The sequence below is a fragment of the Osmia bicornis genome, chromosome 15, assembly GCF_907164935.1.
Source record: "Osmia bicornis bicornis chromosome 15, iOsmBic2.1, whole genome shotgun sequence".
Lineage (NCBI taxonomy): Eukaryota > Metazoa > Arthropoda > Insecta > Hymenoptera > Megachilidae > Osmia > Osmia bicornis.
In genome coordinates this window covers 1,586,074-1,610,857 of record NC_060230.1, presented here as the reverse complement: position 1 = coordinate 1,610,857, position 24,784 = coordinate 1,586,074, and the positions used below count along the sequence as shown (strand labels likewise).

Sequence of the window (24,784 nt, the reverse complement as noted above, 5' to 3'; positions counted from 1 at the left end):
TGTATAATTTTATATTTGCAAATAAATTACATAAATGGTAAACAAAAGTATAAAATGTAACATTATATATTATAAAATTTATAAAGCATTGTTTTAGTATGGTCAATGTTCATATTTGTATAATGCTTATAGGATTCAATTTAAATGGCACACATTTGCAAATTTCAAATATAGTATTGCAATCAAGATATAATACATTTTGTACTTAATTAGATACCTGTAAGTATACATATATCTTTCTAATACTAAGAAGGGTAAGAATAAAAATGTATACAAACGTATAAACATTTTCAACTATTTTTCTGGTATTTAAAATTTTGACAAACTGTTTCTGTTCATTTAATATACTCAAAATAGTTTCTAATATATTTATATGATTACCTATTATATATAAATATACTGTTTCATAATGAAAATTGTGCATTATTAATATGAAATTGTAAGTAATAATTTCATATTTATACTAGCTCATGGTTCATTTTAAGCATATCTATGAACAGTTCTTGTTTTCAAAATACTTTTAGGACTTTGATATTTTGATGTTCCTAACTGACTAACAGCCTTTAAAGGCGTTCTACGAGAATCTACTGTAGGTTTCTTTACTAGTGACTTAGCACTTTTAGGTGTTTTTACAGTCAATGGTTTCTTAATATGTGGAGTTTTACATAGTGCATTGCTATCGGCTTTGTACGTACTCAACCTTGACTCCTGCAATAACGGAGACCCTTTTTTTACCGAAGGCGGTGTTTTTACAGTAATATTCTCCTTCTGGTGATTTGTTGCGTTAGAAATCATATTAAGTTGCTTATTTTGAGAAATGTAATAACACGTTTTACCACCTTCCTGATTTAAATTTGAAGTCGCGTTCTCTGTTTCCACTATAATTTGAGAAGGTGAATGCCTCGAGTTTTTGTTTTTTACATTTCTGCTCGACTTTCGACACTGATCATTAGTTGTACTTAGTAAATCATTTTTTTTATTTAAAATAGCATTTTGTCCGTATACTTTTGTTGTACATTCATCGAATAATTTAGCTTTAGCTAATACCATTCCTGCATTTTGAGTTCTTAATTTCGCAATCGATGCACGACCAGTTTGAGTAACCGGGGTATTCGTTTGGGTAGCCGAGGTAAAATATCCCTCAGCATCTTTCCAGGACATAGTTGCTTTTCTCCAACCATCAAATTTCGGAGTCGACTTAGTGGCAGATGTATTATTTAAAATAATATTTTGCTGACTGTTTGTCTTCTTCAATTTTTCAACTTTTTCAACGGAATATGTATTTGTATTTGTAAATTCATTACCATGGAAAGATGACACCCGGCGTACTGTCGTGTGTGTTCTATTCTTTATTGGAAGTGCTTCAATTGCAATATAATTTAAATCGTCGTTTGATGCACGTGCACTTGAATTGTTAAGTTTTTTACGTACATTATTTATTATTACATTTTTGTCTTCTTCCCAAAAAGAAGTAGATATAGTATCATCTTTTATATAATTTGGTGAAAAATGTTTCTCATTATGGAGATAAGCATTATTTAATTCTTGATTAGATTGTACATGCGACTGTAAATTTGATCCATGAGAAATATGCCACGAAGAAGTTCGCTTAACACGTTTACTATGAAATCAAGAAAGAAACTAAATTAGTGACTATCAGATTAAACTCTAAGTCAACATCATAATATAAGTATCCAATTTACCTCATCATTCTCTCCTGTGATCGTCTTCTTAAATTTCCTATTTTTCGAGCACTTGGAGATCGAATAATTTTATGTTCGCCCGATCTTCTAATTTTAAGTTCTTTACCAAGTTTTCTAGCTAAATAGTCGGTTGTTACCGTACTTTCAATACTAGCTTCTTCTAAAGTTTTTTCATAGGCAGTTTGTACTTTTTTTACAGAGTGTGGTGATAAACTATCCTTTTCCTCATCATTCACACATCCAAGCTCTTGAGAAAGGCGAGATTCAATCGCTGAAACTCTATTTTTAATTTCCTCATATTCGCTTTTCGGTATCGTAACATATTCTTCAGACTCGTTGTCCACAGATGTGACTTTAATACGTGAATATGTTTCCAGATTATTTACGGTTACTCTGTTCTTTAACGGGTATAAATACACTTGATCAAAACTATTCGCAACCTTTAATTCTTCTGAATTTAAGTTAATTTGTGGATGGGATTTACTAATATCACTTTCTTTTGCTAACAAGACCTGCTCGTCATTATCATCCGATAAATTAATGTTTGCGTCAATGAAAACGTTGTTATACTCTCTATGAAGATCATTTGACGTTTCGTTATTTTTTAAAATTAATTTCAACTGTGATGAACCATCGCTGTATGTTCTATGTGTTCTTTGTGAATCAGATTTATCATTAACGGAACTCCACCGTCGTTCCGTATATGTTTCGGTACCTTCATCGTTAATTTTCTGTAAATAGAAAAATTTTTAACATGCAAAATATTATTAAAACCAAATAAATCATTAATAAAATAAATGATTTAAACAGTCTTACTGGTTTCCTTGGTACAAAACGATCCAAGCTGAGTCTCATTTTCTTAGATTTATCAGTTTTATCTGAATTCCTTCTAAAACATAGTAAATATATATATTAAATCGTAAATATAAAATATACACGAAACATTTAAATACATACTTTTTCTTTGAAGTTTGAGAATCTGAGTACTCAACTTTTCTTTTTTTGGTACTTTTATTATTTGATGCATGCAATGCATCATAATTTTCAAGAATTCTCTGATTATCAGATACATTATCATCTTCAGGTGTACTATTCTTGCCAACCATCTTTTTTAAACCATTAAATACTCCTAAATAAAAGTATTCAAATCTTAATAGTTATTTATACATAAGTACATTCTTTAATGTTTAGTAATTAAGTTAGTAAAGCTTTTTTCCTGGTTTTTATTATCAGAAAATTTAAACAGTAATTACTATGAACAGATCCAGACATACTTAGATTGAGATTGGAGGCACTTAGATGTGGCTTACGTGTAAGACTTCCACTGCGATGTTTTTTTTTCCTCAACTTTGAATGCAAATGACTACCAGATACATCTAATTCATTGTCTGTGCTACCAATTGTTTCCATAGAAACAGCTTGTGTTATATGATCTGGTAAAATACCAATACTCTCTGCATTTTCAATTAAAATCTATACTTGTAAAATATAATAAATTAATAATTTATTAAAAATGTATAATTGTATTAAGATAAATTTATTACCTTAACAATAATTAAATGTAATTCAAGACGTGTTCTTACAGCAGACATACTAACTTCTTGTAAAGGCATAACATTTGGTCCAATAACTTTAGCTAAATTATCGACATTCATTTTATTTTGTTTCTCATACAGAGATACTTTTTTCAGAAATTCCATAAAATATGCTAATGTATTAAGATGGTGCGGTGGCAAGAGAATACAAGCTAATAACAATGCTTGTACACGAAATGTTTTAAGCATAGCACAATGTATAAATAAATCATGATATACATAAGGGATTAATGGTTCTGGTAAATCCCTAAGAAAAGTTTTTAAACAATTAGCTACATCAATTGCATGATGTTTATCTCCTAATATATCACCATTATCTAAACAGATCATTAATTCTTTTTGTCTTAGTTGAGATCCTGCTTTCCTGAACAACCCTTCTTGAGTAATATATTTTTCTAAAAATGCAGTTGCTTGACTAATAAAAACGGGTACGTGAACAATACCACCCGAAGATAAATTCACAACATCTAATGGTTGATAGGATAAAGAAGTCTTAAAAACTTTTTTCGAAATTTGTTTAGTTCCCTCCAGTATTTCAGTTTTAAACATACTCTTTTTAAATCGGTATTTAACCCCATAGTTACGGAGGTCGCTAACGATTGAATGATATACAGTTTCTTTATGTAAAACATCGTAAATCAACATGTTTTTACTTTGAAAATATAAACTGTTCAGTCATAAATTATAACAAAATTCTCTGTCTGTAAACTACAAAAAGATATAACAAAGTTCTCATGTTATAATCAAATGTAATCAAACACAAATCAGTATCAAATCTATCATTAACTGACATACAATGTTGCCAACTACATGGTCAAATTTCTTTATGAAATCGAATTAAATATTAATATTAAAGCAGCTTATTCTAATAATATACTCATCTATACTCCACTTAAATATTATTTAGAATATACGGTTTTATTGTAAAATTATAATGTTCAAAATATTCAAAATATCGATTAATCGATAACTCCTATTGACTATAACGTAGTTTAAATCAATGTAACGCGGGAAGACAATTTTATGCAATCTTTATAGCATTTATAAAATTACATCTACTTTTTTATATTATTATAAATACAATTCGTGGAATTCTTTTTGTAACCCATTATGTCTCGAAGGAATATGTTTAAATACCATCAGTTATTATTTAGTAAATTAAACCAATGTATAAAATGTCAATTTGTCAATTGTTTTTTCGTAACAAATAAACAACGACGTGGGGTTAAGTCATTATGTACGTTATTATTGTTAAAATTTATTTAATATCTCAAAAATCAATGTCTGTTTTATATATTTTATATAATTTTAAGTACAAACTCGCTGTACAAGGCATATACAATAGCCGGTTGATTTAAATCCTTACATCATTGCATGCAACCATATTTTAAAATATTTTAATTGTAAAATCTGAAAAATTAATTGCTACGTAAATAATGATATTTTCTCAAACGTTTCAATTGATGTAGCGTATAAAATACTACAGATCAATACGAGTCTCCGCGAGATACGTGTAGCAATTTCTCTGTCTCTACAGATGTAGACTTATGTATTTAGAACAGTACAAGTCTGGTCTAACTTTAGAAATTAATTTTGTACCTAAATTGTATTTTCACAAGTTCAGTAATTGTCATTTAATAATACATAATAATTTATGGTAATCTGAAACATTGTTGCAATAATTTAACAACAACAATGTCATAAAATATGTGTTATACATTTTTAAAATAATTGTTGTAATTATGTTTCACAGCAATAAATCACTCAAAGAAAGAAATTATGAAGACAGTAAAATTGTTGTCAGGGTATGACATGCCAACTGTGGGTTTAGGTACCTGGCAGGTAATTGATAATACATAAAACTAAAATCAAACTTGTTATTTTCAATTATGGAATTATTTAACATTATATTTCCTATAGGCTAAACCTGAAGAAATTGAAAAAGCTGTGTCAACTGCTTTAAATGTTGGTTACAGACATATTGACACTGCATTTAATTATAATAATGAAGAGGCAATTGGGGCAGTATTAAAAAAATGGTTTGAAGAAGGTGGAAAACGAGAAGATCTTTTCATTACTTCAAAGGTATATGTACTTTAAGATAGAAAAAGGTTTCTTTGCATAAAATTATAAAATATCTATTTTTTAGTTACCCAATTATGGTAATCGACCATCAGATGTAGAAAAGTTCATTACCTTATCCCTGAAAAAACTTGGCTTGGATTATTTGGATATGTACTTAATTCATATGCCATTTGCTTTTAAATTGAATGAAAGTACTAACACTGCAGTAACTAATGAAGATGGAAGTTACGTGTTAGATCTTGATACAGATCCTGTTTCAGTGTGGAAGGTTTAATATTACAATAGTATTAAGTGGTGGTGTGATAATAACTTGTAATTGATTTTTTTTCATCTTTTTAGCAAATGGAAGAACAAGTTAAAAAGGGTCATACAAGATCTATAGGTCTAAGTAATTTTAATGAAAAACAAGTCTTAAACATTTGGGAAAATGCACAAATTAAACCAAGTAACTTACAAGTAAGTTTTATATATGAAAATGAATGCTGAACTGAGAATGTTATATTGATAAAATTTGTATTGATTTTAGATAGAATTACATGCTTATCTGCAACAAAATTCAATTAGACAAATGTGCCAAAAGCACAATATTATTGTAACAGCATACAGTCCTCTAGGATCACCAGGAGCTAAACAGCACTTTCAAACAAAATACAATCATAATGTTGAAGATTTTCCTGATCTTTTAGGACATCCAATAGTACAAAAAATTAGTACGGAACACAAACGCTCACCGGCACAAATTTTACTGCATCATCTGTTACAATTAGGTGTTGTTGTAATTCCAAAAAGTTCATCCCCAGAAAGGATTAAAGCAAATATTGATTTATTTGATTTTACATTAACAAAAGAAGAGATGGAACTTTTAAGTACCTTAGATAAGGGCCCTGGTGGAAGAATTTTTAATTTTCTATTCTTCAAAGGGTAAGTGCATTTAAAAAATTTGTATATCGTAATTGGATAAAAGTAACTTTTTTTAAATTGATTTGTTTCAGTGTTGAAAATCATTCGCACTATCCATTCAAAGATGAATTACAATCCTAATTGAAATACTGTTAACGTGTAGTTTGAGTACGTGTATATTTATATATTACAAATGAGTTAAGTGAAGTACAAAAATTAAAAAAATATATGAATAAATGCACAAAAACGAAAGATGTTCATTTCAGTCTATAATAATCTGTATAACATTTTACGTTGCATACGATGTTGAAGTTCTCCGCGACGTATCATTGTATGTATAACTTTGTAAATGGCACGTTCTGGATATGCTTGTTTTATAAAATCTTTGACAATATTTTGTTCTGATACTTGGTTCCCAATAGGAAATCTGCGTTTCAATTGTTTCTCAATACGAGATAACATTTCATGATCTTCGTTCGAGGTAAATCCTTCCGCACCTATTTTTTACATGTGTTTATATACAAATATCATAATTATAATTATATATTAACAGTAATTTTAGATTACCAGCTAATGATCCAGACATTGCAGCATCTAAAGTAGACACTTGGAAAAGTCGAAGCGCTTCGTTTACATGAACTTCTGTAGCAAAAGGTTGTAATCTCATTTTAGCTAAAGATTCAGAGATTCTTATGACAGCTTCCAATTGGCGAACGGTTATGGGAATAGACAATCTTTTTTCTGTGTCCTTCTCATGATCTCTTGTACTAGCTCGCATTACGACATAACGATTTTTTAATTTCTCTCCCGCGTCTTTACTAAGTCTTGGACCACAACGTCTGTAAGAAGTATATAAATTAATTCGGAATAAAAAACATATTTAAAAATAACAGAGTCTTACGTTCTGCAGTAGTGAATATATTTCTTCAAAATATGCAATGGTAACTCTCCCTCTGTAGATTGTTCTGTCATTTGAGCAGCATTACTATGAATATTCATTACATGCTTTGCTAACATTATATCTTTAGCTTGCTCGTGCACGTCTTTAACAATAAATATCATATCAAAACGGGATAGAATTGTTGGCATAAAGTCGATATTTTCTTCTCCTTTTATATCATCCCAACGACCAAATATCGAGTTCGCTGCTGCTAAAACAGAGCAACGAGTATTCAATGTTGTAGTTATTCCTGCTTTTGCAATTGATATTGTTTGCTGTTCCATTGCTTCGTGTATCGCAACTCTATCGTCCTCTCTCATTTTATCAAATTCATCTATACAAACAACACCATCATCTGCAAGGACCATAGCTCCTCCTTCCATGACAAAATTTCTCTATGAATCAAACAGCGTATTTTGATAAATATAATCGGTTATATTTATATCGCTTAGAATTAAAGGAAAAATATTAATAGCTTACCGTTATTGGATCTCTTAAAACTGATGCTGTTAAGCCAGCAGCTGAACTTCCTTTGCCAGATGTATAAATTGCAATTGGTGCGACTCTTTCTACGAATTTTAGTAATTGTGATTTAGCTGTACCTGGGTCACCCAACATCAAAATATTAATGTCTCCTCTTCTACAAAGACCATCAGGCATTCTTTTTCTAGATCCACTGAACAATAAACATGCTATTGCTTTTTTAATATCTAATACACCAAAAATACTAGGAGCTATACTTTTAGCTATCCTTTCATATAAATTAGGATCTGCTGCTAAACGTCTAAATAAATCTTCTTCTTCATTTGTAATAGCTGGATGAGTACCTAAAAATTACTCAAAATTAGATAAAAATATGTTTTGTATAAGTTATATTAATGTAATTTATAGTATACCACTGCCTGTATTTTCTCCATCTACAGAGATACCAACAACTCTTATATACGGTGCTCGAACACCAACCAATGTTTTCTCTTTTCCTGCACCTCTACCAGTTTTGGTGACCTTCTTGATAGAATATATTCCCAGTATAAGAACTCTGTTGCCTGGTACAACTTTATCACATAAATAACGATCACAATATAATTGCAAATGTCTTGGTATTTCACCCTGTGGGATGTGGTCTGGTAATTCTTGTAACTTAAGGACTTGAAAATCAACACACTGACATTTATCTGGCATTATGAAAAATGGATCTAACGGACATTTTGGTCGACCTGCTTGTTCAGTTGTGCATTTTCTAGGTAAAACATAGCCTTCTAAACCAGGTTTAATAGAAATATTCGTTTGTGTGTTTCTACAAGAACGACATTGTATAGCAATTTTTGTTGCTTTTGCTCTGATTCCAGATGCTGATATAACAATACCAGGTACCTTTATAAGTTTTGAAACTGCATCAGGCTAACAGAAAAATATAAGTTAATACAAAGATATAAATATTTTTAAATTCAACAATGAATCTTACTTTCATTCCTCTTAAGGAACTTGGGTTTGCATCTGAGGATAATAACACTTGTATATCTTCAACTTTTTCTTCACCTTCAGGTCTAGGAGTTGTTAGTTCATCTGCTAAATCTTTTGCAGCTTCCTCCAAAATTGGTAAATATTCTGTTGGGTGCTTATAAACTTTTTCTGCAAGTGACTCATCAAAAGCTGCTAAATCTTCTAAGTTAATCTCTACCCAATATTGACCAAGATTGTAATTACGTTTTAAGGTATCTCTGAAAGATAATATTATTAAATTATTTAACATGCAATATAAATTTTTGATTAAAACCTTGTGAATATACTATGTAGGTACCTATATTTATAATTAAAATTGCCTTCATGAAATTGTCTAATAAATTCCATAAACTTCTTTTTTGAGTATTGAAGTTTAACTTGACTTTCATTAGATTCACTGGTGGGAAAATTATTAGAATAGAATATTCCTGGATCATCGAATCCTTCCATTATTCTAGACTGATTTTTAATTACTTTTATAAATGTTTTATATGAAATATATACAAGTATTTAGTACTGTAAATGGCGGGAAATGCTTCAATACCTTGAAACCATTTTATCATAGAATAAGTAATTGAAGATACGATACAGTTCATGCTTTTTTCAGAATATAGTATAGGCAAAGAATAGGTATATACCTCCTCTTTAGTATAGGCATGCAAAATAAATTGCAACAAATAATATGAACATTTTGCTGTATTTATAATGATAATAAACATTAAATTAAACAATTATTTATAAAGATTTATAATAACATCATTATAAGGTGTTTAATTTGAAAATATACGATGCGACATAGCTGCCACCAAGCATACATAGTTCGGAAATGTTATGAAGGCCGCCATGCATTTTCCAATCTATAACGCCATTATATGAAATTTTAACCGGTTTTATTTACGTCGCAAACTTTGTTTTGAATTGTACTGATTCAATACCTATTTTAACCAATTTTAACCAATTTTAACAAACGTATTATATATACATACCATCTAATACATCTTGATATTTTAATTAAGGTATATTATTATATATTTTTGTATTAAAAGTGTTATTTATTCTATAAGCTTAACAGAAGATAAATGATACATCAATATATTCTTATACAATGTTGTAATTTAGGTGTGTTGTTCTAGAAATTTTGTAACTGTGAAGTTTCTACAATGAGTTTAATTTAATTTTAAACAAAAATTGACAATTATGATTGTAAATTACAGTTTTATATATTATGTTCCAGATTTAAATGGTACATATGGAGAAATGACTCCATATTTGACAAGGCAGCGTACTTTGTTGTTAAATTTACAAGCCCCACAGTCAAGAAATACGATCTCATCCTCAAATACAGTAGCTAAACCTAAAAATATTGCAGACAAGAAGGCAAAAACAAAGGTTAATAGGAAAGTGATTGATACAAGATCCGCGATCCAAACAAGAAATGTGTTATCTAAGAAAAGGAATAATGCTTCAGCTTCATTGGATACAGAAACTATTGAAAAAGAAAGTAAGAAAACTGTGAAACATAAACAACTATCTAAAGAGGGAATTAATAACAGAGTAAAAGCTAAAAAAAGTGTAACACATAATGATTCCAATAATTTAAATAGAAATAAATCAAAGGCTGTCAAGAGAAAGCAAAGTACAAATGAAACAAGTAAAAATATTTCTAATTTACGACAAATGTCATTAAAAGAATCCTTTGTAAATCAATCTAAAAAGAGAGTCCCACGTTCTTCTAAAAATACTAAAGGTTTAAAAAATGATGAAATACCAATAAAAAAAGATTGTTCTCCTAAATTAAACGATTGTGGAAGCAGAGAAAAATTACCAGTATATAAAAGTGTTCCACTTGATAATTCTCAAGAAGATACTAATGAAATCTATGAGTTTAAATTTGATGTTAATGATTCTAAAGAAAAATTGCCTAAAAAACGTAAGAAGAAGTATACTACTAAAAAAACACTATTGAGCAAAAAAAAGAAAAATGTTTTTGGGAAACATAATTTGCCAGAAATGAAAATTGATAAAGAGATTCCAACTAATTTTCAGTTTGAAGAAGTTCAAGAAGTTAAAGAACTTAAGGAGGTGACAGAAGCAAAAAGCAATAAAGAAGTAATAGGAACAAATTCTGTTGAAATTTTAGAAAGCAAAGTTTCAATAGAACCTGTGGTTGAACATGTATTAGAGAAAGATGACTTACAAGAAGATTTAAAAAATGTTTCAGCGGTACCTTTAATTGAACATGTATTGACGGAAACCGTGCAAGAATATGCAAAAGAAGAAACAGATACACATAAATTAGAAAAACCACAAAGCACAAAGAAAGAACAAGTCAAAGATAATATTACAAAACCAAGAATTGTATCAGTAGAAGATTTAAATAATAAAAAAGTTACAATGATGCATAATTCACAAACGTCGAAGTCAGATGATTTTCAGCCATTTAGACTAACAGATATTTTTAAGAGTGATCTCGCGGTACAGCAGAAAAACATGTTTAATCATTCATTGTTTGAAAGATCTTTATCACCGATTAAAAAATCATCAGAAAATCTAGAAATTGGTAGTCCCTGGAGGACGCCACAACCGCTTACATTTTCACAAGTAAAGAATGCATTTCAAAGTACACCACAGAGCAACAAATATTGTATTTTTAGCAATAAATTTGTGCGAACTTCAAATAATGAAATCAAACCATATGGAAGTATAATAAATGCAAAAAATATTTCACAGAAAAACAATGAAAATATAAACGAGGAAGGGTATGTAAGTAATGTTAGTCACAAAAAGAGAAAACCTTCCGGGTCAAGAAAATTTGGTACAGAAATTACAAACATAAATCAATCTTTACAATCTAATCCAGGAGAAGGTATAAATGAACTAGTAGTAAGTGAAGCTGAAAATATACCACCACCAGCTATACAGACAACCAATACAATGAACTTAAGTACAAATAATACATTTAGCTCTGATACTAACGAAAACAAAGAAAACAATATGTCAAATCAGCAAAGTCAAATAGTTGTTAAGAAAGAAAAGAAAAAAGTTCATTCTCAAAGTCCTAAGAAAAGTACATTAAGTGTACAAATGGATGAACAAAAAGAAAATTTTGATCCTCAACCTGGACCATCAGGCTTACAAAATCGTTCAATTGTTAATGATCAAAGAGTATTGAGACAATCTAATTTAAATAATTTTCTAAATATAATGGAAATGCCACAAAGTACTACAATCAATACACCTCACAAAATTTTTGATGATATATGTTCAACACCAGTTAGTACTATTAAATCAGGAAAAAAGTTAAATGAATTACAAAATGCATTTGGTTTTAGTGATGAAGATGATGAAAATTTATCATCTTCTGTTCAGTATAAAAATGCAAATGACAAAGGAAAACAAGAAAATGCCATTCAGACAAATTTAGAGAATTATAACAGACCTTTAGCAAGATTATCAGTTAATGAAATAAAAAACAAATTAGTGGTTAATAAATTGAAAGAGGATATAAAAAAAGTTGAAAATGTACAAACTGAAAAATTAGATGTAAAAAGATCGCCTCTCAAAGAAAAGAACAAAAATAAAATTGATATCACAAGCTTTTCTGATACATTTGATGTTCTTTCTGAAATGGGTGAATCTGAAATAGAGAATAATATACCAGAAGTTCCATTGTTTGCTGATTTTGAACCAACTCATTTTTCACAGGTATTATTTGTAATTATTTTAAATTAAATGTTAGTATTTATTAACTATATTCTTAATGTGTATTATATACGTGTACATGCATGTATTACAGCCTCCACGATATTCATACAAACGTAAACGACCAGTGAAATTCAGTTTATCAGACGAGAGTGGTTCAGAAGAGGAAGAGATACCAAAACATGAAATAAAGCGGAAAAGAGGTAACAAAATGAAATTACAGCAGGAACAAAGGTTAAAGAACTGGGTTGAAAATATTAATAAAACATTTAGTGAAGTAGACCAGCATGAACTTGTGGTTGAGTAAACTGCTAATTACAGTTATGGTAAAGAAAAGTTAAGTATATTTCTGATATAAACTGTTATTGATATTTATTAGGCAAATTTTATCTTGATATCTTAAATATTATTTTTAAGTGCCTTATTATATACATGCGCGTGCTTGCGTACTTTAAGAGAAAAAAAAATATACAAAAGTCATATTTATTTTTATTTTTATTTTTTTTTTTTTTTTTTTTTTTTTTTAATATTTATCTATAAAAATAGCTTTATTATATTCTGTGTAACGCACGATTGAAACTTTTCTTAAATAATTTATTATAGATTTAATATAGTGATATAGTGGTGTTTGTTATAAAAAATTTTTATGCGATTATTATACAATCATTGAACAGTATAAATATCCAAACTAATGTAATACACCATTTTTCAAAGAATATAATGATGAGAAGTAAAAGCGTTTAATAATGTACATATAATATTTTAATTAAGTGAATAAGTAATTCATATTTTGTCTTTTATATCTTTTGTGCAATGATAATATTTTATATCCTTTGGTCGCTGTGTTCGTTTGTTATTTACAAGTGGTAGTAGATCGTTCGTTCATAAATTTCATAAAAAATTCATTTTGTACATATATTTTACGTTATTTTATTTCTGAATGATTAAAATGTACAAGTGTGTACATACGCATGCATATATATATACAATATTACATACAAGTGTACTATTATTTTCTGAAAACTGTGTATTTATGTATATATCTTTTACATATTATGCAAAAAAAAACATTAACTTCTTAGTTGCAATTTATCATTGTTGTTCAATTGGTTATTGAACTTACGCATATTATGAGTTAACATATCTACGCGTATATTACATAAGGAATAATCACTCATTTCATACCTCGGTAGATTTCTTAAATAGAAAAATCAATTTTTTCGAAAGATGATTTCAATAATATCGAAAGGAATCGTTTATTTCAAAGATGTGACACAATAATTATCCACGAAATAATGTTTTTTACATTTTGAGTTCCAAACTTCTCTTATTAGCTTTTTGTATGGGACAGTTGTTCATTTCCTTATTTAAAAAATTCCAATATGAAGCAACTGCTTTATAAATATTTAGTTCTTATACAAATGATTCTTTGGTATATATTAAATCCCATAAATAATATTAACGACCGTAATTTGATACACGTAACAATGATAGCCTTGTCAATTGTGTGTGCATTGCAATTTAATACATTAGATTTGGATACACATTTATATAAGTGTACGTATTTTTCTATCCATATAATCGATTCAACCGCAGTGTTTAGGAATAGTATGTTCGTAATTAATTCGAACAGAAAGAATTTACATTTCAAGGAAAAAGTTTTAAGAAAGGTGGTGCAGGAGTCTCCTACATAGAGAACGTATTTATAGTTGCGCTAGTCACGTATGTTATTCCCTTCTTAAATTAGTAGTATATATACCGTACTGCATATACTATCTTACACAATATGTAGTCGTTGATGTGTTTACCTAAACATCTACAATTACAAAATGATCGATAGATTAAAGTGTTTATACGAAAAAAATAAAGCCCGCGTAGTCTTTTTTCAGTCACATTGAATTTACTTTTTTTTTTAGTAGGAAACATTTTATTCATTTTGAAATAGAAAACGTTTATAAATGTAATTTCTATTTGCAGTTATTTTAAGCTTATTTTAACACCTTTTCTTTAGATTTATCTTTAAAGTGGTAAAACAGGTCGAATGCATGCAAAGTTATAAATATATGTCCAAGATCAATATCTACATGAAAGACACACGAATTATTTCCTCTTTCCCATTCACTATGTATGAAAGTTTAATATTTTAAATTACGTAATTGAAGCGCATCTGCTTTGATCGATATTCGTATCGAACAGTAAAGGCAAATTGAATCGTTTATAAGTATTCTATCATTTCTGTTATTACAGCAAATATGTATGCAATTGCGATCGATAGTTACATTGAACGAGTAAGGAAAATCATTTATAAGTATTTTCTTATGTCTCTATTCAAAGTACAAACAGGTTTTCATCAACTTTATTTTCACTCGAGGTAAATATGTAATCGGTGAACTATCGTTTGACTGGAGCGGATATCTCATTAAATTATCATTGCTAAATATATTTCTACGCTTGCTATTTACTGTCCACTACTCCACCATTACTAATTTCACCGTATAACCTGTAGCAATATTGCAAGCGACACGGTCACGGACAGTGAAAACCTTTGGTTCGGTTTAAAGTCATATTTGATCAGAAAATACCAAGTTTCTAACTGCAGAGATATCACACGGTATATTCCTACGACTATATCGTTTGATCTTTTAAGTTGGGATTTTGATGTTGCGAATTCTGAATTAATTACGAAAGATATTGTCTATGATACACGTGAAAGGAAATCTGAGTGTAGCTATCCAATTGCAGGTATGAAATTGAGTGCGTATAATAAGCCATAATACAATTATATGCAACTACGTGTAAAGTAGGTCGAGGTGTATGTATTGTACCAAACATAGTACATATATATTGTACTTCGGTTTAGCAAACAATTCAGCTACATCATATTACATTTTTTATTACCTCGTTTGTACTTAAACCGTTTTTGTAGATTATAAATAAGTTGTAAAAGTACTTGTAATATAGAGAATAAGAGCAATAAATAAAAAATATTTGTTTGGTATGTTGAAAAAGCTTAAGTTTCGAAAACTGCTCGCAAGTAATCATAACAAACACTGAAACTGCGTCGTGTTAGAAAAACACATTTATCATTTCAAACATCCTATAGGAACATATTTACAGACAACTCGCAACCGAGGTAGATTCTGCGTTTTGTTTCCGAACAGAAACATTATTTCTAATTAGATATCAGTAGTTTTGTAAAAAGACTACTTTCTATCTACAACTTACAATATTATTGGAATTAGTTTCTTTTTATCGAAGTTACGGAGTATATTTAATATATTGAATAATGTTTTGTATACTTGCAGCATGAGTTATAAATTAATAAGTACCGCTATAAAATTAATGATAAGAAACAGTACGCCCCAATTTGTTATAAAATACAATTTTTTCCCCGTTTACATATTAACGGTTATTGATTCAAAGTTTTGATCATCAAATCATTTTAAATCTTTGATAGTTCGATCGACCCGACGTACATAAATTATATTATACATGAATTGTATTACATACGCATACAATAGATTAATAATCCCATTGATATTCGAAATGTATTGTGTAAAGGAATATGCTTGCCATGCGTTTATCATTATCTTTGGTTGTTCTACGTAATAAACATTAAATTAACGGTGGTAAGGGTGCAATGTGTATGAGAAGAGCCGCCATAGTCTTTCAGGGAGTAGTGCCTGAAGGATAAGTGAGCATGGTGGGGTTTGGTAGGGACAAATACATTCACCCCACCTTTCGGAGCAAATGTCCCTACTCCTCCGAAACGTTAGCACGTCGCGCTTCGCTATCGTACGGAATCACGGATAAATCAAACATGGCGATTCAGTCGCTGTTTGCGGTGAAGGCGTACGGTTCGTAAAGCGGGAATAGAGAGTATCTGTGGATGAGGTAGCGTTTTTAACGGTAATGAGTGCTTGTACCACTGTAAATAGCCGAATTTTAGTCAATATTACAAATATGGATAATCATAACGGCAAAACTGTAATGGAGAAAGTGTCGGATGACATTGATGAAGTACATGACGTGAAGGGCGTACAGGCAGAGCCGACGCCTGCGGCGTCATCGTTGCCAGCTTCGGAGCAAGTGCCGCTCCCTATTGGCAAAAATATCAACAAAAGCAACTATATTAATGACAAAATTGTAAGATACAGAATTTTGATTTATTTTAAACATTAAAAGTTAAAATTTTTAATTCTAATAAATTTTGTAATGCTACTTTTTTTGTATACGATAAATTAAATATTTAAAACTAATTGAAATATTTTTGTTTCAGTGTTCCAAATTACTAACAAAAAATTCTGGGAAGTTTGAAAGTGGTAGTGGCAGTGGAGATCAAGAGGGAGGTCAACACGAAGATGGAATTGATATTGCAGCAAAAAAAAGAAAAACTCGTAGAGGTAAACCTAAACATAGGAAATTAAAGCCATATTCGAAACAGCAATTATCATATCAACAACAGTTAAGATATAGATCTAGAGGTCGATTAGCAAAAACTGGTAGACAGCCTCCAGCACCATATAATACTACACAATTTCTAATGGATGATCACAGTGATCTTCCAGATCTTGATCAGAAGCTTTCAGAAGCTGTATCATCAGAATTACCTGCTACATTTCAAAAACCAGCCCCTTCTCGTACTAGAGATTCTAGTTTCAGTGTTGACTCTGATGAAGATTACTTTTATTCATCCCCAGAAGATGAAGAAGAATTCTTGACTAAAGAATTCTCAACAGCATATGAAGATCTTCATGCTGAAAGGTTAAGTACATTAAGTAAATCAGAATTAATACAGGAATATCTACAATTAGAGGCCAAAGTAGATTTATTGACAAAACGTCTACGTGGCAAAAATTTTCATCAAACAGAAGACAGAGATTTGGAAAGTAAAAGTGGTAATACAGATTCAGAATCAGCAAAAAAATTGAAAATTTGTCAACAACGGATCGATGATTTAATGCAACAAAATGAACAATTAAAAAGAGAAAATGAATCATTAAGAGCTCAAAGACATGGCAGTACAGTTTCAAGTGTTGATAGCGAAAGGGACAGTGATAGTACAAGTAATGGAAATAGGAGCAGATGTAGTTGTCCTCTTTTAAGTTCTAGCTCTTCTCCAGAACACATGGGATATTCTTCTAGACGTGAAAACAGTCAAAGGAAAGACAGTTCAGTGTCTAGCACTGATAGTAAAAGTGATAGTTGTGATAGTAGCTCAAGTGAGAGTTCTAAGGCATCTATGACCCCAGTTAATCTTTCAAATGGTCATGTAACTATTCAAGAAATTGTTGGTCTCCCCACATAAATTATAAAGAGTTGTTTTTTATATTAAAAGTCTATTCAATGTTTCAATGATTCAATGACTTAACATGCAAGTTGCATTATAGTCATTGGTCTGCATATTTGCTTTAATTCTATCCATTTAGGAAGCAAGACTGGTTTAAATCGACTTGATCAACTTGATCCTCTTTCTGATATTGGATATGTAACCTTAGATTATCCTTGAATGTGCCCTTACAATTTACTTCCTATACTTCTTTTAAGACTGTTTTGTGTAAACAACGTAAGCATGTAATGAAGTAGGAAATACACAGCTAATCTTATGGAAAAGCAAATTTATATTTGTGCAAGCTGCATTGTTAGATACTTGATCAAATTTGCAAAAGTTATATATTTTTGGTATACATCCTATCATGTTACTTTATATTAATTTAATTGCTATTGATTATGATGCAATTGAGTTAATTATTTTTAAAACAATTTGTTTTTAATGAGCTGCCACTTAAAATTGCTGAATGTATGAATTTGAAATTTACAGACCATCAACTAATAAGTTATAAAACTGTATAGACACAATAAGAAGATACAAATTAATGTTAAAATTGTGATATTGTAAAAGTTTAAATATTGTATAATAATAATAATACATATTAGTTTATGGTCTAAATATATAATGTATTAAAATATTTTGCACTTTACATTTTTAATAAATTTTAAGTTTTTCTTTCTTTTATTATAGTTATTCACCTAAAATTTTATGCAAAAAATGAACTTTGTTGAAAAATGTTCAACAATGCGAAGGTGTCTGATTATAAGGATATCTCTATTTATTTTAGAATGTAGATATCCCTAAAAAATTGAATAAAATCATAATTAATACCGTAAGATATTACAAAAGTTGTATTTAATACGTATAAAAAACGTATTTTATTTAAATATCATTTTAAACAACATAAAGTCTATACAGCAGTGTGTCGTCATTTTGCATAACTGTTTTTACTTTGATTTCCCTTTTTTAATTTATAATGTGATACAACTTTTTAATTAAAACATATTTGTTAATCAGCAATATATAAACATTGATATAAAAATCCCTTTTGAAATGTGTTAATTCTTTGTAAATTGTTGCCAACTTTATGGCGCGTGAAACAGTGATGTTAGATGGGATAGGTATTTCTGCGCATGCGCATTGAATATAGTATCAACGAAGTAGTCACTCGCATAAAACGAGAGTGCTATAGTGCTCCCGCATTTAATCTTTAAATTATTAAAAAATGTTGAATTAAATAATTAAAATTGTATTATAAACAATATAATATGATGTTATGATATAAGACAAAAAGGTGATGATAAGGTAAAAAACCTGTTACTGCTCAGTGCAGTCCCGCCAAAACTCTGGGGTCCGCGCCACCGTCACGTGTAAGTACTGTTGTATACGTTGTTGTAATTTTCATCGTTGCATCACGAAAAGTTGCGCATGCGCGAAAAAACCTATCCCATCTAGTATCACTGGCGTGAAATTGAAAACCAAGCAAGGCCAGTGGCTTGATCGTATGTGTGTATACATACTTGTGCTTGAATAGTTAACAAATTTAGAAAAGTGCTGTTGGATAAAATATTATGAAAGCAATGTCTCATCATTATGTAGTAACAGCACACAAACCTACAGCTGTCACTGCGTGTGTGACAGGTAAGTAAATATGTTTCGTAAAAAAATAACAAATTTACGTTGATAAACAACTGCTCTTTTTTTGCTTATAAAGGTAATTTTACCTCACCTACGGATCTGAATCTGATCCTAGCAAAAAACGTTCGATTAGAAATTTATCTCGTTACTCCTGAAGGTTTAAGACCACTGAAAGAAGTTGGAATTTACGGAAAAATTGCAGTCGTTAAATTCTTTAGACCACCGGTAAGGTTATCCTGATATCCTTGTTTAATAAGTTATACATTACATGTTAATTTTTTTGCTTTGTTATTAATATTTAATAAAATAGAATTTGTACAGAACTACTAAATTTATATTTATAATAAGAAATACAACTTTAGAAGTATTAAAAGTTAATTATTTTTAATGTATGTACACGATGATAGATTGAGAAATTAGATGCAATCATTCAAACATATAAGTTTTAAATTACAATAAAATAAATTAGTATATAATTAATAAATTACATTATTTCTACAGCATGAAAAGAAAGATCTTTTGTTTCTTTTAACTACTCGTTATAATGCTATGATTTTGGAATGTATTGGAGAAGGAGAAGATATAGAAATTATAACAAAAGCACATGGAAATGTGGCAGATCGTATTGGGAAGGCTTCTGAAACTGGAATTAAAGCTGTGATTGATCCTAAGGCACGTGTGATTGGCCTCAGATTATATGATGGTCTATTTAAAATCATACCTCTTGACAAAGATAATCCAGAGTTAAAAGCATCATCAATACGTATGGATGAACAACAAGTACAAGATGTGAATTTTCTTCATGGATGTGCTAATCCCACTTTAATTTTAATTCATCAAGATATTAATGGCAGACATGTTAAAACGCATGAAATATCTTTAAGAGACAAAGAATTTGTTAAGATACCTTGGAGACAAGACAACGTGGAACGTGAAGCTATGATGGTTATTCCTGTACCTTCACCTATTTGTGGTGCAATAATAATAGGTCAGGAAAGCATATTATATCATGATGGAACTACATATGTTGCTGTTGTACCACCAATTATTAAACAGAGTACAATTACATGTTATGCTAAAGTTGATAATCAAGGACTCAGATATTTATTAGGAGACATGGCTGGGCATTTGTTTATGCTATTCTTAGAACAAGAAAAGAAGCCAGATGGTACACAAGTTGTGAAAGATCTAAAAGTTGAACTGTTGGGAGAAATTAGCATACCAGAATGCATTACATATTTAGATAATGGAGTAATATTTGTTGGTAGCCGTTTGGGTGATTCACAGTTAATTAAATTAATCACAAAAGCAGATGAAAATGGTTCCTATTGTGTTCCAATGGAAACTTTTACTAATTTGGCACCGATAGTTGATATGGCAGTAGTTGATCTTGAAAGGCAGGGCCAGGGACAAATGGTTACATGTTCTGGAGCTTTCAAAGAAGGTTCTCTTAGAATTATCAGAAATGGAATAGGCATTGAAGAACATGCAAGTATAGATTTACCAGGAATCAAGGGTATGTGGGCATTGAAAATTGGTGGAGGTAATTTTGACAATACTTTGGTATTATCTTTTGTTGGGCAAACCAGAATATTAACTTTAAATGGGGAAGAAGTTGAAGAAACAGACATTCCAGGCTTTGTTTCTGATGAGCAAACTTTTCATACTGGAAATGTTACAAATGATTTATTTATCCAGATAACACCAACATCTGCCAGATTAATTTCACACGAAACTAAAACAGTTGTGTCTGAATGGGAACCAGAAAACAAAAGAACCATTAGCGTTGTTGCTTGTAATGGCACACAAGTACTCTGTGCTACAGGAAATGATTTATTTTACATGGAAATTTCATGCGGACAAATTGTACCAAAAGGATTTGCTACCTTACAGTATGAAGTAGCATGTCTAGATATATCTCCATTAGATGGTAATACCGAAGCAAAAATCGCTGCGGTAGGTTTGTGGACTGATATTTCTGTTCGTATTTTAACTTTACCTGCTTTGGAAGAAATCAATAAAGAATTACTTGGAGGTGAAATTATACCTAGATCTATTCTAATGACATGCTTCGAAGGTAATACATATCTCTTATGCGCTCTTGGAGATGGTAGTATGTATTACTTTACTTTACACAAACAAAATGGTATACTTTCTGATAAAAAGAAAGTTACTTTGGGTACACAGCCAACAGTCCTAAGAACATTCAGATCATTGTCTACTACCAATGTTTTTGCATGTTCTGATAGGCCGACTGTAATTTATTCATCAAATCATAAACTAGTATTCAGCAATGTTAATTTGAAAGAAGTAAACCACATGTGTTCTTTAAACGCGGAATCATATCCTGATAGCTTAGCATTAGCAACTGACAGTACTGTGACAATAGGAACAATAGATGAAATACAAAAACTGCACATTCGAACAGTTCCTCTTGGTGAATCGCCGAGACGAATTGCTTACCAAGAAAGTTCTCAAACATTCGGTGTAATAACGATGCGGGTTGATATTCAAGACAGTAGCGGTGTTAGCATTGTAAGACATTCAGCATCAACACAGGCTGCCTCAACATCTAGCAGCAGTCACATTGCATCTCACAATAAGCCTACAGCAAGTGATATTAGTCAAGAAATTGAAGTACATAATCTACTCATTATAGATCAACATACTTTTGAAGTTTTACATGCACACATGTTAATGCCTAATGAATATGCATTGTCATTAATATCAACAAAATTGGGTGAAGACCCTACTTTCTATTATGTGGTTGGAACTGCCCGTGTTAATCCTGACGAAACTGAGCCAAAAATGGGTAGAATACTTTTATATCATTGGAATGATGGAAAACTTACACAGGTTGCTGAAAAAGAAATCAAAGGGTCATGTTATTCTTTGGTCGAATTCAATGGAAAACTTCTTGCTAGTATTAATAGCACTGTTCGTTTGTTTGAATGGACTGCAGAAAAAGAACTCAGGCTAGAATGTAGCCACTTTAATAACATAATTGCTCTTTACTTGAAAACAAAAGGAGACTTTGTTTTAGTTGGAGATCTCATGAGATCTCTTACATTGCTACAATATAAAACAATGGAAGGTAGCTTTGAAGAAATTGCAAGAGATTATAATCCAAACTGGATGACTGCTATTGAAATTCTAGATGATGATACATTCTTAGGTGCTGAAAATTGTTTCAATCTTTTTGTCTGTCAAAAGGATAGGTAAGATTACACGTTTTTTTATTATGTTTATGCATACCTTTAATACCATAAGATAATAAACTAAAATTTAATTCAGTGCTGCTACGTCAGAAGATGAAAGACAACAAATGCAAGAAGTTGGACAATTTCACTTAGGTGATATGGTCAATGTTTTCCGACATGGATCTTTAGTAATGCAAAATTTAGGTGAATCAAGTACTCCTACACAAGGTTGCGTATTGTTTGGTACCGTCAGCGGTGCAATTGGTTTGGTTACACAAATTCCATTTTCATTCTATGAATCTTTAAGAAATCTTGAAGACAGATTAACAAGTGTAATAAAAAGCGTTGGTAAAATAGAACATAACTTTTGGAGGAGTTTTAATACTGAACTAAAAATTGAACAGTGTGAAGGATTCATAGATGGAGATTTGATAGAAAGTTTTCTCGACTTAAGTCCCGATAAAATGGCGGAAGTTGCGATGGGTCTTATGGTAAATAATTTTTTGTTTTTAATTATATGTATAGTTTATTTCTATTTCTAATTTGTTTTCTTTTTTATAGATCGACGATCCTAGTGGCATGAAAAAAGAAGCAACAGTAGATGATCTTGTAAAAATAGTAGAGGATCTTACAAGAATACATTAAAATGTAGTTTTTTGCCTGATTTGTATAGTTTATTACATTTTAAGAAGCTCACAGACGGATAGATCGGTAAGGAAAGTCTTAATATTTGAAAAATGAATTAAGAATTGTACGTATAATTATATATTTATCATTAGTAGTACAAGAAAAAGCAGTACATTTTCTTCAATGTTATCCTTATAAAAGCTGTTTTCAATAATATACACTTAAATTTTTGTAGTTTGATTTAGAGTTGTATTACTATAATAGTTCACTTACTTTGTAAGTACATGCATCTGAATTTTGGTCAAAAAGTTTTTGAATTTATTTTAAGAACGGATTATTCTTATCACTAACATTTATTAAACAGTAAGTACTTAGGTGGAATGAATTCAAAAACTTTTTGATCAACTTTTACAGTTATTGTGAAAATTAATGAAATTAATATCAAACTACAAAAGAAATCTCTTATGCCTAGAGATGAATAATGAGTTTTATTTGTGATATTTCCATTTTTCAATGCAAACAGAAAAATTTGAGGAAAGTTTAGCAATATGTTACATTAAAATAATATCGGTGTCAGCTACTGATAAGTTTCTATCTGTATAATCTTTATACCTTCATAAGATTGAGTGTAAATAAAAAGAAATATTCATTTCCAGATAAAATCATTTCGTATTATATATTAATTCTACTTATTTGCGTTTATTGCAGATTTTAAAGTAGCAGGGTCAAATAACCATTCTCTTAATTTTTCAATACCTTCATTAGTTATTCCACTAGTTTCAAATATAGTTAGCTCTTGCGTAATTTCTTTTTGCAGACGAGAGTATTGAAGCATAAGTAAGGCTTCGTTGCGCATTTGACGATAAGAAAGATCCATTTTGTTCAATGTTAATGCAATTTTTATATTTTGCAGTTTAGGGTCTACTAATATAGAATATAGTAATACTCCTGCTACACTTATCTGGCAAAGATTACTCGCATCCACTACATAAATAATTTTTCGAACCTAGAAATTAACAAATTAAAAGTTTTCTCTTATATGCAATTCTAAAAGTATAACTATTACCTTGTCAAAATAGTGTTTCCATATCGGTGCCATACTACCTCCAATTTCTTTAATAACCATGTCAAATTCACCTGTATTGTTTTTGACTGTAAAAAGATTTATACCATTAGTAGAAACAGTATGAGTTGCATCATCTACATCATCTCCCTGTAAACATTTCATTAAAATAGTTTTGCCAGACTTAGCAGGACCAAGGCATAAACACATTTTAAATGGTTTAACTTAATTTTGTTTACGTGGGAAATTAATTTAATGCTTTCATTGAAAAATTATCATCTTATGTGTATATGTGTAAAGGTTTATTGATTTAACAAGTTCGTATCTATAGAGAATATAAATATATATTTATCATTTTGATACTAATTAGCCACATACTTATACAAAAATTTGAATTAAGCTTTAAAGAATAAATTATCTTTAGTATGAGATTCAAGTATTTTATCAAACTTTTTATAACACTTTCATACAATTTAATGTACAAAACTTTAAAACT

At 29.9% G+C, this 24,784-nt stretch overlaps 7 protein-coding genes across 12 annotated transcripts; 4 read left to right on the top strand and 3 right to left on the bottom strand.

Annotated features, from left to right (window-relative positions):
* Window positions 1-158: 158 nt before the first annotated feature.
* Window positions 159-4,094, bottom strand: LOC114872977. Of its 3 annotated transcripts, none has more exons than XM_029180763.2 (6): window positions 3,248-4,094; window positions 2,978-3,176; window positions 2,661-2,832; window positions 2,520-2,592; window positions 1,704-2,434; window positions 159-1,621 (listed from the first exon to the last, which is right to left on the bottom strand). In XM_029180763.2, exons 1-6 carry the CDS (start codon window positions 3,941-3,943, stop codon window positions 481-483), a joined length of 3,012 nt encoding a protein of 1,003 aa, XP_029036596.2. In that variant the 5' UTR covers window positions 3,944-4,094; the 3' UTR covers window positions 159-480. The 3 variants fall into 3 exon arrangements, with proteins under 3 accessions (XP_029036596.2, XP_029036597.2, XP_029036598.2); XM_029180764.2 differs by having other exon boundaries at window positions 2,520-2,589; XM_029180765.2 differs by having other exon boundaries at window positions 3,014-3,176.
* Window positions 4,095-4,298: 204 nt separating this feature from the next.
* Window positions 4,299-6,468, top strand: LOC114872981 (aldo-keto reductase family 1 member A1-like). 4 transcript variants are annotated; one of them, XM_029180771.2, is made up of 7 exons: window positions 4,299-4,535; window positions 5,052-5,140; window positions 5,219-5,383; window positions 5,448-5,651; window positions 5,723-5,839; window positions 5,910-6,304; window positions 6,376-6,468. In XM_029180771.2, exons 1-7 carry the CDS (start codon window positions 4,409-4,411, stop codon window positions 6,422-6,424), a joined length of 1,146 nt encoding a protein of 381 aa, XP_029036604.1. In that variant the 5' UTR covers window positions 4,299-4,408; the 3' UTR covers window positions 6,425-6,468. The 4 variants fall into 4 exon arrangements, with proteins under 4 accessions (XP_029036604.1, XP_029036605.2, XP_029036606.1 ...); XM_029180772.2 differs by lacking the exon at window positions 4,299-4,535 and adding an exon at window positions 4,629-4,921; XM_029180773.2 differs by lacking the exon at window positions 4,299-4,535 and adding an exon at window positions 4,827-4,955.
* On the bottom strand, window positions 6,431-9,273 carry LOC114872979 (DNA replication licensing factor Mcm5). The gene is made up of 7 exons (XM_029180769.2): window positions 9,025-9,273; window positions 8,689-8,944; window positions 8,120-8,624; window positions 7,704-8,050; window positions 7,185-7,618; window positions 6,851-7,122; window positions 6,431-6,780 (listed from the first exon to the last, which is right to left on the bottom strand). The coding sequence occupies exons 1-7, from the start codon at window positions 9,174-9,176 to the stop codon at window positions 6,551-6,553; spliced, it is 2,196 nt and encodes a 731-aa protein (XP_029036602.1). The 5' UTR covers window positions 9,177-9,273; the 3' UTR covers window positions 6,431-6,550.
* Window positions 9,274-9,606: 333 nt separating this feature from the next.
* On the top strand, window positions 9,607-15,426 carry LOC114872920. The gene is made up of 3 exons (XM_029180675.2): window positions 9,607-9,742; window positions 9,961-12,431; window positions 12,523-15,426. Exons 2-3 carry the CDS (start codon window positions 9,984-9,986, stop codon window positions 12,733-12,735), a joined length of 2,661 nt encoding a protein of 886 aa, XP_029036508.2. The 5' UTR covers window positions 9,607-9,742; window positions 9,961-9,983; the 3' UTR covers window positions 12,736-15,426.
* A 472-nt stretch (window positions 15,427-15,898) lies between these two features.
* On the top strand, window positions 15,899-18,357 carry LOC114872921 (protein HEXIM1). The gene is made up of 2 exons (XM_029180676.2): window positions 15,899-16,574; window positions 16,708-18,357. The coding sequence occupies exons 1-2, from the start codon at window positions 16,341-16,343 to the stop codon at window positions 17,734-17,736; spliced, it is 1,263 nt and encodes a 420-aa protein (XP_029036509.1). The 5' UTR covers window positions 15,899-16,340; the 3' UTR covers window positions 17,737-18,357.
* A 62-nt stretch (window positions 18,358-18,419) lies between these two features.
* On the top strand, window positions 18,420-23,887 carry LOC114872966 (DNA damage-binding protein 1). The gene is made up of 5 exons (XM_029180750.2): window positions 18,420-19,401; window positions 19,475-19,623; window positions 19,900-22,616; window positions 22,693-23,089; window positions 23,160-23,887. Exons 1-5 carry the CDS (start codon window positions 19,332-19,334, stop codon window positions 23,241-23,243), a joined length of 3,417 nt encoding a protein of 1,138 aa, XP_029036583.1. The 5' UTR covers window positions 18,420-19,331; the 3' UTR covers window positions 23,244-23,887.
* A 9-nt stretch (window positions 23,888-23,896) lies between these two features.
* On the bottom strand, window positions 23,897-24,512 carry LOC114872970 (ADP-ribosylation factor-like protein 16). Its single transcript, XM_029180755.2, has 2 exons — window positions 24,292-24,512; window positions 23,897-24,231 (listed from the first exon to the last, which is right to left on the bottom strand). Exons 1-2 carry the CDS (start codon window positions 24,496-24,498, stop codon window positions 23,911-23,913), a joined length of 528 nt encoding a protein of 175 aa, XP_029036588.2. The 5' UTR covers window positions 24,499-24,512; the 3' UTR covers window positions 23,897-23,910.
* Between the last annotated feature and the right edge of the window lie 272 nt (window positions 24,513-24,784).